The following is a 15,481-nucleotide window of genomic DNA, read 5'->3' on the forward strand; positions in this document are numbered from 1 at the left end:
AGCTGGTGCACAGCTCGAGGATATTCACCCCTTAGTTGTGAGGTGACGGAGGTTCTCTCCTTCCTACAGGAGCTGTTGGATAAGGGCAGAGCCCCATTTGCGATCAATGTGTTATGTGGCGGCCATCGCAGCGTTTTCTGAAACAGCGCTCGGTCAGCCAATAGAAAGGAATGATTTGGTCATCCGGTTCCTCAGAGGAGCTAGGAGGCTGAATCCTCCCAGACCTCCGTCAGTCCCTATGTGGGACCTCGCGGCGGTTTTGGAGGCCATGAAGGGTTCCCCTTTTGAGCCTATCCAATCGGTTAGCCTTCAGCATCTGTCGTTCAAGACAGTATTCTTGTTGGCTCTCGCTTCAGTGAAGCGTGTGGGTGATTTGCACGCGCTCTCGGTGAGCCAGTCGTGCTTGGAGTTTGGGCCTAATGACTCAAGGATCATTCTCAAACCTAGGCACGGTTATGTGCCGAAATCCCTCAACACGCTGTTTCGGGCTCAGGTTATTGCCCTGTCTGCCCTGCCGGTGTCAGGAGAGGATAGAGACTCGAGTCTTCTTTGCCCTGTCAGGGTTTTAAGAGCTTATGTGTCTCGCTCTGCTGCCTTTCGGCAGACGGAGCAGCTGTTTGTCTCGTTCGGTGGACGTTCCAAGGGAATGGCTGTTTCGAGACAGACTCTATCCAGATGGATAGTTGACACCATAGCGTTAGCTTACTCTTCCAGAGGCCTTCAGTGCCCGTTGGGCGTCAGAGCACACTCCGCAAGAGGTATATGTATGGCGGCAGGTTGGGCCTCGCCGTCTACATTTATCAGGTTCTATAACCTGGAGGTTCCCGCCTTGCAAGCAAGGCTGCTTTCGGTATAGTCGAATCAGGGCCCTGAGGGGAATTCTGAGTTCATGAGCGCTATGCGCTGCCGACTGTTATATGGGCAGTATTGGGTAAGACCCGCATTGCCACATTGGTCAGGCTTTGCCTCGGCTGTGTGATGTCATATTGCCGCATCTACGGATGCTGCTAGATATGGGACGGAGGGCTTTCCCCCTTTTCTGTCCTGGACATTCTGTGAGTCCCTCAGGTGACTGTGCACTGTAAATCCTGGGCGTTGCTTCAGGTTTATTGGTGTGTGATCCCTGCGCGCACGGCGTTTTGCATTGCGTCCCCGTAGCGTCTTAGCTAAGACGCAGTACGAGAGAGCTCTCATAAGAGAACGTACTCGGTTACTAAACGTAACCTCTTTTCTCTCTACGTTTAGTAACCGAGTACGTTTTATTAAAGGCTAACGTTACGTCGAGAAATGTGTTTAATTAAAATATTCAAAATAATACCTGGTTTATTGGCTTACTGTAACTTGTTTGGATATAATTATAGAAAGGGTGGGTCCTGCATCCTGATATTTGTGAACTTGGCTTTTACCCACTTATAATAATATGATTGTATTTGTAAACAGCATTAGTTAAGGCATTAGGTAACAATGATAATAAATAATCTTTGTTATTTTAGTAGTAAATGTAATTAAATGTATTTAGTAGTAACTATATTTAATGTGCTATACAAACGTTGACAGATCAATGAAGAACATTAATGTAAATGCTGAAAAACTCCATTCTAATATAATACAAATATTTTATTGTGTGATTTTCCCCCACCCCACTTTGTAATTTTAATCTGTAAAGCTGTAACTTCCATAAAACTAACATTGCTTATTTTGAATTTATCCTTAGATGAGCTGACCGGAAGCCCAGTGTCCATTCTCGCATCTGCAGCTGTCATTTTCCTGCAGGTGAAAACATGCCCTGTTTTGTTTTTAATCCACAAACGATGTTTCCACTGGACAAATTTTGGAAGATCATTCATACTCCCTGAAATGCTCAACCACCCATTGTAGCAACAATGTCATCTTTCCCTGTAGAGACCTGTTGTGTGAATTATCAGTTTTTGAAATTAGTATATAGTTTGTTTTCAGTTTCCTTATTTTATGAAAATAAAGATGTTTACTACAGCTCTTGCTGTAAGGTTTCTGTGGCTCAGTTATTAGAGCATTTTATTAACTGTGCAAAAGGTTGCGAGTTAAATTCCTAGAGAACGCTGATATGTATAGCCTGAATGCACTCTAAGTCGCCTGTCTGACAAATACCAAAAATTAAATGTTAAACTATTGTATACTACTTGTATACTATTGTAACTACACTCCAGTCAGCTCACAGTAATGTGAATGCGAGATAAAATTTACTACACTGGCTCTCACATTGGGGCTTGTGGATTATCAGGTAAAAACATATAGAAAATGTGAACAAAATGAGTATATATGGTTTATTCAGGGAACATATATGGTTTATTTATATTATATTATAATAAGCATTTGTTGATGCTATTGGAAAATTCTCTTTAAATTCAACATATGTAATTATATACAACTATTATATTAAATGTTTGGAATTTAACTGTGCTATGCTTGTTCAGAGGTTGTTTGTATAGTTATCTTAAATACATAGAACACTATTATACTCCTCTAACATTATCCCTCCCTAATTTTACTTACCGAGACTCGATAAACCTTGTCCCTCATGCTGGCCCTTACAATACGGGCAAGTAAACCAGCATCTAAGCTGCACTGTTCTACATGTCCGGATTTATAGTGGTTGTCTCCTCGATCTATGGTTTTTCTATCGTCTAAGAAAAAAGGACATAATAATGGAAATTGATACGGCCATAGCTAACGTTCTAGTTAGTGCTTCTGAGATGGTAAAAGCGCGGTTTTTTTTTTCTGACGAATTAGCAAATGGTATGCAAAGATACAATCAAACATAATACAGTGAAAGATAATCTTTAAAGTTTATTTGGGGCACAATGATAAGGCATAATAATCTAAATCACAAAGAAAATAATATTAAGGTTTATATAAAATAACAAAATAATAAACGAATAAATAAAACATTAACAAAAGATTAAAAAAATCTCAGAGAGACACACATAAACAAAATTAGTTTCTAAAATTTAAAAAAAAAACGAATAGGCAATATTCTCATGGAAAAGTGGATAAGTGTTCATACACAGCGCAGATCATAATGAGCGAGCGTGTTTTTTAAATAAAGTTTGAGGAAGCTTGATAATGACGTTGATCCGCGACCATGGTGTGCTGTAGTCCGTTTATAGCCTACCGTTGGCATTTTATATCTGACGGCTTTATTTAGGCTTCAAAATGTATACATTTTGGAGTAATTTGTAAAGATTATCTTGATAGACAAAACGTGTATTCATTAACTGTACGGGCCAGCTGCTACCCGGCCCTTGACGAATGTGATTCGCAGATTAATTGCACAGCTTAACCATCATAGAGTGAAAGTTTATCATTTGCATGTGTTTTTAAGTCCTATCAGTTTAACAGGGCCCAGAACGAGAGAGAGAGAGAGAGAGCGAGAGAGAGAGAGAGAGAGAACGAGAGAGAGAGAACGAGAGAGAGAGAGAGAGAGAGAGAGAGCGAGAGAGAGAGAGAGAGAGAGAGAGAGAGAACGAGAGAGAGAGAACGAGAGAGAGAGAACGAGAGAGAGAGAAAGAGAGAGAGAGAGAGAGAGAGAGAGAGAGCGCGAGTCCCGGCCGCGCGCGCACACTCACCTTCACCGTCTTCAAACAACACGAGCGCTGTCTTGCTCTCTCTCCCTCGCGCATATTAAATCAAAATCAATTGACACGATGGTGTCGAGAAAAAAAAAAAAAAAAAACCTATCCAGTGATGAAATGTTTTCTGTGTTGTCAAATCTTGTGCGATATCCTAAACTGCAGAGATAATTACACAACGTGTGCTGTACACGTCTGATTCGCGAACTAATGATTCCTTTGAACCGATTCAACAACTGACCTGTCCACCACTGAACTCACGAGACGTCTGAATTGGTGTATTTAAAAAATCTGTAACACTTTACAATAATGTTCTATTTATTAAACTATTTAACTACATTATTTAACATTTACTATTACTAAACTGCTCTTCTACTACATTGTTAATTTTAACATTTAGGCTATAGCCTTCATTGTTGAAATCAAAAGTTGTACAGTATTTGTTAACAAAGTTAATGCACTGTGAAGTAACATTACCAAACAATGAACAGCTGTGTTTTTATAAACTAAGATAAACAAAGATTAATAAATATCGTAACAAAAGTATTGCTCGTGGTAAGTTCATGTTAGTTAATATGTTAACAATTCAAACCATGTCCTAAAGTAACAAACAAATAATTTACTCTAATTTAAATAATACTCTGATGTTTAAATCATTTAAAATGAGAATGTAAGTGTGCTCACCCCATTTTTGTTTGTAAGAAAAAATTTAATTAGATTTCATATCGCAATATATATCGCAGAAAAATAAAATATCGCAATGTAATTTTTTCCCAATATCGTGCAGCCCTAGTCATTAATTACATAATTTTCCTTTTTGGGTGAACTAACCCTTTAAATGTTTGATCATGCACTGTATTTTTGATTTTACAATCGTGTAATTGCTGCACAATAGCTTTACACAAGGCAAGCCTGATTGTGTGAGCTGTATGTGAGGTTCACACACGCTCTGTTTGCAGTGTGTATATAGTCCATGTGTGGGACAGAAGCAGCATGGACTGTGCTTTCACAGAAAGAGAGCGTGCAGAGAATCATTCATGCTGTTTGTGCAATTATGTCTCACAGAAACTTTTTCAAATTAATGTATCAGTTATTTAATGTTGAAATATGAATTTTACCTCACCTAAAGCATTATAATTATTTCACCCGTGCCGGACAGAGACTGAGACGGTGCCACTGCATGTCATGCCAAATCTCTCATGGCAGCATCATCATCTTGAGATTGGTTTTATGAGATCTGCTATTTTAGAGACGATCAATCATCACAAAGCGATTAACGGCTGATTGTGATCGCTGGCCGATCAACTGGACCAGCCCTACTGAATACTCCCCTCCAAATTATCATTACTTTAAGAACATTATTTTAGAGTAGAGCAAACAAAGTAAAAAAAGAATATTCACAGTAGAAATCTCATTGACTTTTCCAAAGACTTTTTTTTTTTGCATTACAATAGAGGATTTCAGATGAAACACTCAAGTGAACACTGTGGTAAAAAAAAATTTTTTTTTTAAAAACAATGATAAACAATGACAGTATATTTCAAGGCTCCCCCAAAATCTTTGCATGGATATGAGGGAGATGGGGAAAATCTACATTTCAGTTATTTTGAGCAAACACAGTGCTTTTGAGAGCAAACCTTGCTTTTAATCTTCCCACTTGCTCCATAATTTAGTGGCTCCATAGTGCCCTCTTTTGACATCTGAGGATAAAACATAAAACTGCAAGCTCCTTGCTAATTTCTTTTCTTTTTTTTATGTTTTAATGTCCGTTGTTTCAGCACTCGTGCTCCATTTGAAGCAATCTGATAGATAGTCATGGTTGACTCTGATCAGCATACTCACTAGCTAATCCAAGTTCATGGATAGTAAGTACAAAAAACAATGTCATGTTGTTTTGAGAGGTATGGCCGTTAGCTATGTATTTTGTTACATACACAATGTATTTTGTTTAAAGCACTATATAAAAATGGAATTGTCATAATTTTTATTTTATTTTCTTAGGTCCTAGTACAAAATTCTTAACTGTCTTTAATGGGTTTTGGGGGAATTACCTAAGGATGCTTTTAAGAGATTCAGCCAGATACTTTACCTTAAATCTTCTGATAGAAATGAGCAGTCATGTTTTTCTTGGCTGTATATGACTGTGCCACCAAATTCCAGATAAGGAAGATCATCCTCCAGAATGCTCTTTTTATAGGGTCCTAGTGTCTGAGAAAACACATAGTACAAAATCTGAGGAATATTTAAAGCAAAACTGTAAGAGAATTCAAAGCACATAACAACTAAAGCATTGATGTTCACGGCAGCACTGTCACTAAAGATACATGATGCACAGAGAAACACACAAAATCATACAAATATGGAGAGCTGCCAGGTGCTTTTCATACAGGTGCACTCTGCTCTGTCTGTTTTTCAGCTTAGACAAATAAGTTATTCCCTCTCTACTTTAAACTGCTTAACCACACAGTTTTTCTCTTCAAACCAGCAATTAGGAATATAAAAAACTTGAACATTTTAATTTAAAAAAAATCCAAAAAGACAAACAAGAATGAATGTTTGCGTATTTTTGTAGAGGTGGTGGCATGCAAATATCATATTCAGAGTACAGCATGCCTCGATGCCAGGAAATAAACTTTATCTATACAATGAAAGCATCATAACATGCAAACTGTACAGGGGCCTGTTTCGTCAAACACGTTTACCAAGAAAGCCAGGCTTATTTCAGTTAGTCTGACTTGGTTCTAAATAAGTCTGAATAACTGAAATAATCCTGGTTTCTTGGAAAACTTGTTTGATGAAACAGAATCCTGGTCACATAATAGACTAGTTGTGTCAAACATCATAAAAGCTTTTGATTAGACTTGCGTTTAATGAAACTTAGTACATTTGGAGCACAACATTTCATCTTATAGAATGCCTTTATAAAATTATGTGTAATTAAATGACCCTGTATAAGCAGACCAGCATTAAACCAGTATTTCTTGACTGTTGACCTGCAAACAGTGCTTTGGTTTTATTTGAATACGAGCATAGTGCTGCAGGTGTCTCAGTAAATAATGCAAATAAGTTGCTTTTACCTTCTCTCGACCAATGGAAAACATACACATTAGTGAAGGCACAGGTAGAAGAGAGCATTTCCTCCTGCACATAACATGCCAATGAAGAAGACGTGCACAAAAGAAGTAAAAAGAACAGGCTTCAAGCTAACAGGTCAGTTTATGTGTTATGTGTGTGGTGTGTTTATATTGTTGACTTCTCTCACATGTTCTTCCTGAGGTTTGTTCATCCATTCAGGTAGAGTCCTGTCACCCATTATAGCTTCCTTTCATACGTCCTTAACAATAAAACAGCACAAAGCTAGTACGAGTAAATGGTAAAACGAACTTTAGTATAAAACAGCTATGTCTGTTTCCGAGCGTGCCGTATAACTTTGCGTGATAATAATATTAATATTACTTTTTACGTGCGTATAAGTTACGTTACTTACGATGACGCACAAAGCATGCGTTAACCGTTCACCCTAAAATGAATGTCGCGCTGTCTCTCGGTGTATTTAATTCAGCACTTCATATTCATCTAAAAGCTTTAATAGCTCACTGTCTGTCTATACGTGTTGAATAATAATGTATAGGCCTATTTCTAAACAACATTTCCAGTTACTTCAGCCAAACTCTCCCGCGCTGTGTTCGTCCGTGACACGCTGAGCAGCGCCACCTGTGGGACTGGAGCGAAATAAACAAGCTGGCTGTGTTCAAATGTGACACACACTAGGCTACTACTGAGGGAGGGTTATCAGAAGCGCGTTATTCACTTGTTTAATATGAGTGGTGTAACACCTAAAGGAAATCATCTATGTGAACAATGTCGTTATGGAACCAGTATTGTGGCACAATGCCAATAATTGTTCATTAGTAGTTGTTTTAGTGGCAATGCAAGACAGTGCTCGAAGTGGTAACAGCAATATCTAAAGGTTTTTTTTTTTTTTTTACATTTGTGACCCTTGACCTCAAAACCTCGCTGAGTTGTCTTAGGGGCCTTTTTTGGACTTTTATTTATTATCCTAATCAAATCAATAATTTTGAAATATACAACGTATTGTTGGCTATTGCTAAAAATATATCCATGCTACTTATGACTGATTTTGTGCTTCAGGTTCACATTTGATATTAGTAATAATAATAATTTGCATATGACAGCTGGTGCACAAGAGAGTAGGCTACCAGCGATTTTTCCACTTTAAGCACCAATGAAAAATGGATAGAAAATGGGAAGGCCTATACATATATTATCGTTTTTTGATGTTTGTAAGAGATTCTGTGGGTGAGTATATGTATTTGTTTTATTTGCTATATTTATGTGTTCACTTATAAGTTCATTACAATTAAATAAGACATATTATTTTGAAAATTTCAGTTACAAGAGCATAACTCTCTCAAAATACTTAAAGAGATTTAAAATGTTTATGTTCATGTTTTGAAATAAAATAAATTAACAATGACAATATGATAACCATCATATCCCTGTGGCCATCTGTCCAGTGCTTTTTCCTCGCTCCAGCATCCCCTACATGGGGCATGTAGCATGTTCAAATTTAAGAGTTGGAAACTTTCATACCTTCAAATCTTTTCAAAATCATCAAAATGGCTTTTTCCACAAATTTTGTATGTGTGTAAATTGTATAATATCGAAGGTAGGCCTACACAATTATAGCAATTGTGTAGTTAATTCTCATGATGTATTTTCAGAAAGTTTTGGAATATTTTTCCTCTCTCCAAATGTCTCACTACCAAAACAATAATTTATAAATTAATAAGGGCTATACTAACCTATTAAGATTTTGTTAACATGTACCTTGTACTTGTATTTTTTGCTATTTTATTAAAATGTTTTTAGAGGTAAATCGATAACAAATACAATTTTAACAATATTTTAAGTTTGATTTATGTGATTTTTTTTCTTTTTTGAATTCCATCTTTCTTTGTAAAAGGCATAAAGCTTATCATACTAATTCCAAAGTTAAGGATTCATTAGTTTGAATATGCATTGAACTAAACACTATCGTAGCTGATAATTCAATATACTTTATTTTTGACAAAACATCTCATTTTTCGACTGTGACAGCACATTTTCAGTAGTGAGCTAGTGACAGTAATGTTTTGGTAGTGACAAAAACGCATTCCCATAAAATAAAGGATTATGTATACTCTTTTGTCACTACTGAAAAAATGATGACATGGAATAACACCCAAACAACATTGATGTCACTATACCGAAACTCCACCAAATGCTAATCAGCACGTTAGCTAGCACAGTTCTGAACAGTTTAACACATATAAAAACTAAATATTATGGAATAACTCCCCCCGAAAAGTGTGCTTAATTAAAAAATAATAATAATAATTTGCGAATGAACTCAATGACCCACCCCCCTCCTTCCAGCACACTGGCACAGATCGCTTGCGCACCGCGCTGCGCACAGATAAGTATGCAGTATATCAGTTCTCCAGAATGACACACTACTTCAGATAAATGAATAAATTCCCTTCTGTTTTTCTACCCTCTCTGTCCTATATAGTACTGAGAATTACTACTTTCGCATATAATTTATCAGGGATAGTATGCACATTAGGACGCAGGATCAGTGGGCGGAGCTGCACTCACTCCAGCTCACGGTGACGTTGTGCATTACCCTTCATCTGAAGTAGTGTGTCATTCTGGAGAACTGATATACTGCATACTTCTCTGTGCGCAGCGCGGCGCGTACTGTAGTGCGCAAGCGATCTGTGCCAGTGTGCTGGAAGGAGGGGGATGGGTCATTGAGTTCATTCGCACTACAGCAGATCCGCTCTCACTGTGTATCTCTCGCTCACAGTCTCGCTTCAGGAATATGTGTCAGATGGATGGCGAGGCGAAAAACAAGAGCTTTTAAAACATGGTGCATACGGTACGTGCCTCCGCGCTTCGCTTGACCTTTCATCAGGACAAAGGAAGTCGATGAGCCGCTCCTGCCGTTTCCAGGTCAGTCGAGGAGACTCGCCGGTGTTCGATTAGTGGAATAATACCGAGCGAAGCGATGAAGCGCCGTGAATGATTATGGCCGATAGTCACCGAAGGGGCACGGACAGAGGCAGAGGCAGGATGACATCAGGATACTCGCAGCAGTACGCGAGCGGCAAAGCGTCAGACATACAGGAGCTTGCGTCTAAGCGCGTGGACATCCAGAAGAAGCGCTTCTACCTGGACGTGAAGCAGAGCACCCGTGGCCGCTTCCTGAAGATCGCCGAGGTGTGGATCGGCCGAGGCCGGCACGACAACATCCGCAAGAGCAAGCTCACTCTCTCCATGTCCATGGCGCCCGATCTGCGCTACTGCCTGGGGGACTTCATTGATTATTACGCGCACATTGGGCTCCGAGTGTGCCAGGCGCCGCAGGGGCAGAGCAACGGCCAGGGACGCGCACCGGAGCCCCGCCGGAGAGCAGCGGATCCGGCGGCGTCCCCCAGCGGCTCGGCCGCGTCCGAGGAGCAGACGCATCGCGTGCTGAAGAGCGAGTTCATCGAGCGGGACAACAGGAAATACTACCTGGACCTGAAGGAGAACCAGCGCGGCCGGTTCCTGCGCATTCGGCAGACCGTCAACCGCGGACACGGGGGCATGGGGTACTACGGCCAGGGCATCGAGCAGACCATCGTGCTGCCGGCGCAGGGCCTGATCGAGTTCAGAGACGCGCTGTCGCAGTTAATCGACGAATACGGCGACGACGAGCCCTGCGCGCGGAACCACGACGCGTCGCCCGAGCTGCCCGAGGCTGCGTCGTTCCGCGTCGACAACAAGCGCTTTTACTTCGACGTGGGTTCGAACCGCTTCGGCATTTTCCTGAAGATCAGCGAGGTCCGGCAGCCCTACCGGAACACTATCACCGTCCCGCTGAAAGCCTGGGCCCGCTTCGGCGAGAACTTCATTCGGTACGAGGAGGAGATGCGCCACATCTTCACCTGTCATAAAGAGAAGCGGACGGATGCGGAGGAGCAGGAGGATTGACGCACGCTGCTGCTTCGGATGATGATGCTTCTGGTGTTAGTTGTTCCTCAAGCCTCCTGCTGTACTCACCTTACACTTTACCGTGCGGCCCGTCCCGTTCATACCCACTACTGTCGATTTAAATCTAGACAGAGTGTGTGTGTGTGTGTGTGTGTGTGTGTGTGTGAGAGAGAGAGAGAGAGAGAGCATGCATTAGGATTTTGTTTTGTCTCCAATACTTCTTCAAAGGCTTAACGTGTATGGGGCTGCTGTGCAATTTCTCAAAGCTGGGAATCAGATAATCAAGGTCTTATCAAGCACTTAGGTAACACTTTATTTTGATATAGTCCACTTTAGACATTCTACTAAGGCTGATAATACATGGGGCAACTTGTTGAGCAATAGTGCTGGCTTAATCATATGGCATCCAGGTGAGACACAGGGCCTATGATTTAAAGTATCCAGATAGAAATGTGTTACCCATTCTCAATGGGAAAGTAGCCAAGCAACATTGCTCAAAATTGCCCTGTCTATCATCGGCCTAACAGTAAGTATCTTTGAAACTAAATGTCGATTAGTAGTCATTAGAGTATTATTAGACTGTCTGCTTAATATCTTCTAAGGCTAATAGACGGGGCAACATTATTTTGAGCAAGATTGCTTGGACACTTTTACCATTGTGTTTTGTTGGGTGCACAACATACTGAACTTTGCAAGTATATGTCAAATTATTCTAACCCTAAGCCTAACCTAACAGTCTTCTCTGAGAGTTAGTAGACATGTAGTTGCAGAGTTACTTTTAGTTAGTAGAATGTCTAAAGTGGACGATCAAATAAAGTGTAACCAGCACTTATATTATATCAGAGATGCACTGCACACGAGTGCAGAGTATTTTGATGGTCCAAAGTGAAGCTTTTCTCTTTTTTTTTTCATTTCAATGTTCAAGGGAACTGCAACATTTTTGCCATTGCACAACTACAATGTAACCCATTTGAAATTAGAAACCAAAAAGTGTATTAATATTTACATTATTTGGATGAATTATTTAAATATGAAAAATGGCTAAACTGATGATGCTGCTGTAACTATAAGGTTGATGATATACGGGTCCATTTTTTGAGTAATTTTGCTAGCCAAATTTTTTTGAGCAGTGTTGCTTGGACACTTTCCCATTGAGAATGGGTAATAAATGTATATTTAAGACTGGTTAGACCTGGTTGCGCCTTGATGCCAACACAATCCAATTTTGCCTGGCAACATTGCTCAAAAGTTGCCCAGTGTATCATCAGACTAAAGCATCAAATATATGATCATGTGTGGCCATGCTTTAGCACAAATGAACAGACACTGTTCTAAGATTAGCTTTTTTTAAATTTTATTTTAAGTTTTAAAAGTGGCTTTAAATATTAGGTTTTAGTGATATAAATATCTCTGACAAGACAAATGCTAAATCACTCTTGATAGGTGTGCAATATTACATTTTTCCCTGTCAGTGGGTTTAAACGAGAACTGTGCAAAAGCAAAGCAAACAAATAGGCTCGTATAAAGAGAACAGAATTTAGTTTAACTTGGCTTGCAGGGTTATGTCGTCTTGCGTGAAATGTTGAAAAGAATTGTCACACTGCATTTACACAGACCTAAAATGTTTAAATGCATTTGACATGATGTCTGTTATTCCTATCAAAACTACATACGATCATACACACATTCTGCTATATAACTAAGATGTAATCATTCGTTTTTAAATAATGTGTGAGAAAATGTGAGAAAACTAACAAGCATTTGCAGCATCCCCAGGTGTCCTTCACACCCAGTTCATTGGATTGTGGGAAATGGTTTTTGGCATACAGTTTTAAAATCTACACTGAAATTGGGCGTGCTATGCACAGTATGCATTTTGCATACTGAGTTTCATTCAAATAAAATATAAGCAGTAGTGTTCTATGTAAACACAGCATGTGTTGACTAGTTGCCTTTGTTCAAACTTTTTTTCCTGGAGTTGTAGCATTTAGAGGCACGGACATACATGCATCTAGGGAGTTGTTTTCTTGTTAAAGCACAACTAATGAGTATTTAGGTCTGACTTGAGTTAGCTTCTGTTTATTTGTACTGTAATTATTGTCCAGCTGACGGGAAAAGCAATTAGTTTCAGCACTTCTTTTTTTCTCTGTGTGTGAGAGAGTATTTATGTTTTAGAAGAATATAACTGAATTATGGGTACATTCTGTGGGTTAGTGTTAAGATGCTGATCTATAACAGACACCTCCTACAGGAAGCACTTTATTCAAACAGCACTTTGAGCTGCTTCATCTGCATTACCACTGCAAAGAGAGCCCCATTTCGTGCTCCCAAACGAACACCTCAGCCTTTCAGAAGTGCATTCATGTGTTTTCTCTGTGCACTTCTTGGTTCTTTTCGATCAGATTTGGTTGCAATATGTCATTTCAAGGGTCTGATTAGCATATCACTGACACCGAGTATTCAGTCTGTGATTGTATTGTCTGCACACAGATTTCTTACAATAAGGGCTGCTAGAGGATGCAGTATGTACTAACGTTGGGTCATAATGCCTGGTATGCAGATTTCCCATATTTATAAGGTAGGAAGTTTGAAAAAGGTAGAATCCTTTTTTTCTACCGGGGCATCAGAATATTTAGGGAGTTACCTTTAAATGGCAGAATCTGGTTGTCCTCTTTTACCTGTAAAGCTGGTGCAAAATTAATGAACCATGTGCACTTTAAAATTCTGAGTACAGGTTTGTTTCCAACAAAGAAATGAGTAGAAGTATGCTTGTTGTATGTGTATGTGCAATGCATGACCAGAAGAGAGCAGTGTTTGTATGATGTTTTTCTCGCTTTGTGTATAGGTGGTATACAAATATTGCTAGTGTACACAATTTATCGCCCTGATGAAACGGCATATTTAATTCTAAAGGGATTATTTGGGAAGATGGATGTCTATTTCCTGTAGTGTTAGAGGAAACAGCTATGTCAATTTATAAGGCCATCTCAAAATGCAATTATATTGCAGCTATATCTGAGTTACTCTAAACACTTGAATTCATGAAATTGGACTGTTATGCATAACATGTACTGAAGTCACAGTTTTCAACCCATAGGCCTTAAAATCATTGCACTGTGGATGTAATGATTGACTTTAGGGTTAGGAATTGTCGTTCCAACGTAGTTTGCCTTCATGTCTAAAATGTAACATTTTGTACGCATGATGTTAGAAAAAAAAAAAAAAGAACTGGGAAAAAGGTGTTTTGAATGCGGCAAAGAATAAAATGAATAATAACAAAGCAAAATAGAAAAATATTTCCTTTCAGAAATCTAAATATAACAGCAGAGATGCATACACTTCTGTATATGTTCTTGATAGTGGTGTGGGTAATGTGATGTTCTCAAAATAGAAAAAAAGAAAGGTTGTTTACAAACTTTCTTGAGTTGTCCCTTTTTATCTTTGTGTTGACCATCTGCGGTTGGATTTAAGACGTGTCAGTGTTTGTTAAATGATTTTAAAAGATGGCAAAATTAAAAAAAAATGTTTTGGTGTATCTTTAGATAATGTATTGTAGTGTGTCCTCCTGTAGAGCCTTTGAATATTATACGAATCAAAAACAAGAAAGAAATGGTTCTGTCTAGTAGCACTTTCTTTTCTCGTGAGTACTGTATTCGTTTCTGTTTAACATGTATGGTACAGTATGAATATTCCTGATTTGCCTTGTAATGTTTTTAAAAGGTTGAAATATGTAGGATACATATCTGATGAAATATGAAGTTTTAAACTTGACTTTCGTGCATGCCAACAGTAGGGTCCTGACGAACTTCAAATATATATGAAAAAATGGTGCTAAATGAGAACATATAAAGGTGCTGAACTGGACCCTAGCTGCATGTTTGTTGAATGACAATGGAAACAGTAGAGCAAACCCGAGGCTTTTCAGTCTCGAGATTGACGACAAGATGCCCTTTCTCAACGCGAGTAGTTTTGTGTAACTGTAAATCATGCACACTTGTGTCTGCGCAGTCGTGTATGGATGCTCCCTGAATACAAGTCTGGCATAATTTTCCATTTAAGGTTGCTTTGAGCAGGATGACATAAGAAAGGCACGTTTGCTCATGTTGAAGCTGCAAAAACTATGTCAGACATGTAATCAGGGAGCAGCCAATCCACCGTAGCTGGTACAGTCTTTACGGTGAATAACACAGCACATTATAAAACTAGTGGGTGAGAGATTGAATCGGTAGACGCCTCATGAAGGAAATCCTCACCAGAGTACATGCTGAAATGTGTGATCATTATTTACAGTTACCCAATATTTGTGTGTAAAAGTTCCACAGACAATCTAATAAAGTACAACTTTTTTATGTTTAGAATGTGTCTTTTGATCAACTCTTCAAATATCATTGGCTAATACTATTAGTTAGTCTATTATTGACTGTTTTTATCTTTTCCCACATTAAAGTGAGTTCACAACTTATTTTTGGTAGTCATTTGTATGGTATTTTGGTATGATGTACTTTTGGCATAGAAAATGTGAATGTTTTTAAATGAGTGCTTCAATAGCTGCACTATCCAAGCTGCTTTAGGGTTCAAGACCTAAGCATCTATTACTTTTTGAGCTATATATGTGCATACTGAATCTCCACATGTCAAGAAGAAATATCCCTCTGGCTCGTGGTCATTTGAGTTCAAGCGCTGAGCCATGGTTTCTTATAGCTGCTTGATCTTAATATCTCTGGTCTTTTCTTTCAGAAATACTGTTTTTTTAATCACATACACTCTTAAAAATAAAAGTGCTTCACGATCACAAACTTTTTTTTGTCTATATTGTTCCATAAAGAACCGGT

The 15,481-nt window shown here is 38.9% G+C and overlaps 2 protein-coding genes across 3 annotated transcripts in view; one reads left to right on the forward strand and one right to left on the reverse strand.

Annotated features, from left to right (window-relative positions):
• The window catches only part of wrn (WRN RecQ like helicase), a 74,882-nt gene extending 67,552 nt beyond the window's left edge, over nt 1-7,330 (reverse strand). The window contains exons 1-3 of one of the 2 annotated variants that reach the window (XM_059538701.1): nt 7,096-7,330; nt 6,871-6,942; nt 5,698-5,816 (exon numbers count right to left, since the gene is read on the reverse strand). In XM_059538701.1, coding sequence (XP_059394684.1) covers nt 5,698-5,816; nt 6,871-6,921 — 170 coding nt within the window. In that variant the 5' untranslated portion in view covers nt 6,922-6,942; nt 7,096-7,330. Of the gene's footprint in view, nt 1-5,697; nt 5,817-6,870; nt 6,943-7,091 lie in introns of both variants that reach the window. The other variant, XM_059538702.1, reaches the window with a different exon arrangement.
• Nucleotides 7,331-9,234: 1,904 nt separating this feature from the next.
• Nucleotides 9,235-11,365, forward strand: purg (purine-rich element binding protein G). The gene has a single exon (XM_059539601.1). The coding sequence runs from the start codon at nt 9,696-9,698 to the stop codon at nt 10,647-10,649; it is 954 nt and encodes a 317-aa protein (XP_059395584.1). The 5' UTR covers nt 9,235-9,695; the 3' UTR covers nt 10,650-11,365.
• Nucleotides 11,366-15,481: the final 4,116 nt, after the last annotated feature.

Source organism: Carassius carassius, chromosome 45 (assembly GCF_963082965.1).
Source record: "Carassius carassius chromosome 45, fCarCar2.1, whole genome shotgun sequence".
NCBI lineage: Eukaryota > Metazoa > Chordata > Actinopteri > Cypriniformes > Cyprinidae > Carassius > Carassius carassius.

Bases quoted from the DNA above. Each gene is read 5' to 3' on its own strand.
- purg (XM_059539601.1), top strand. From the start codon at position 9,696: ATGATTATGGCCGATAGTCACCGAAGGGGCACGGACAGAGGCAGAGGC.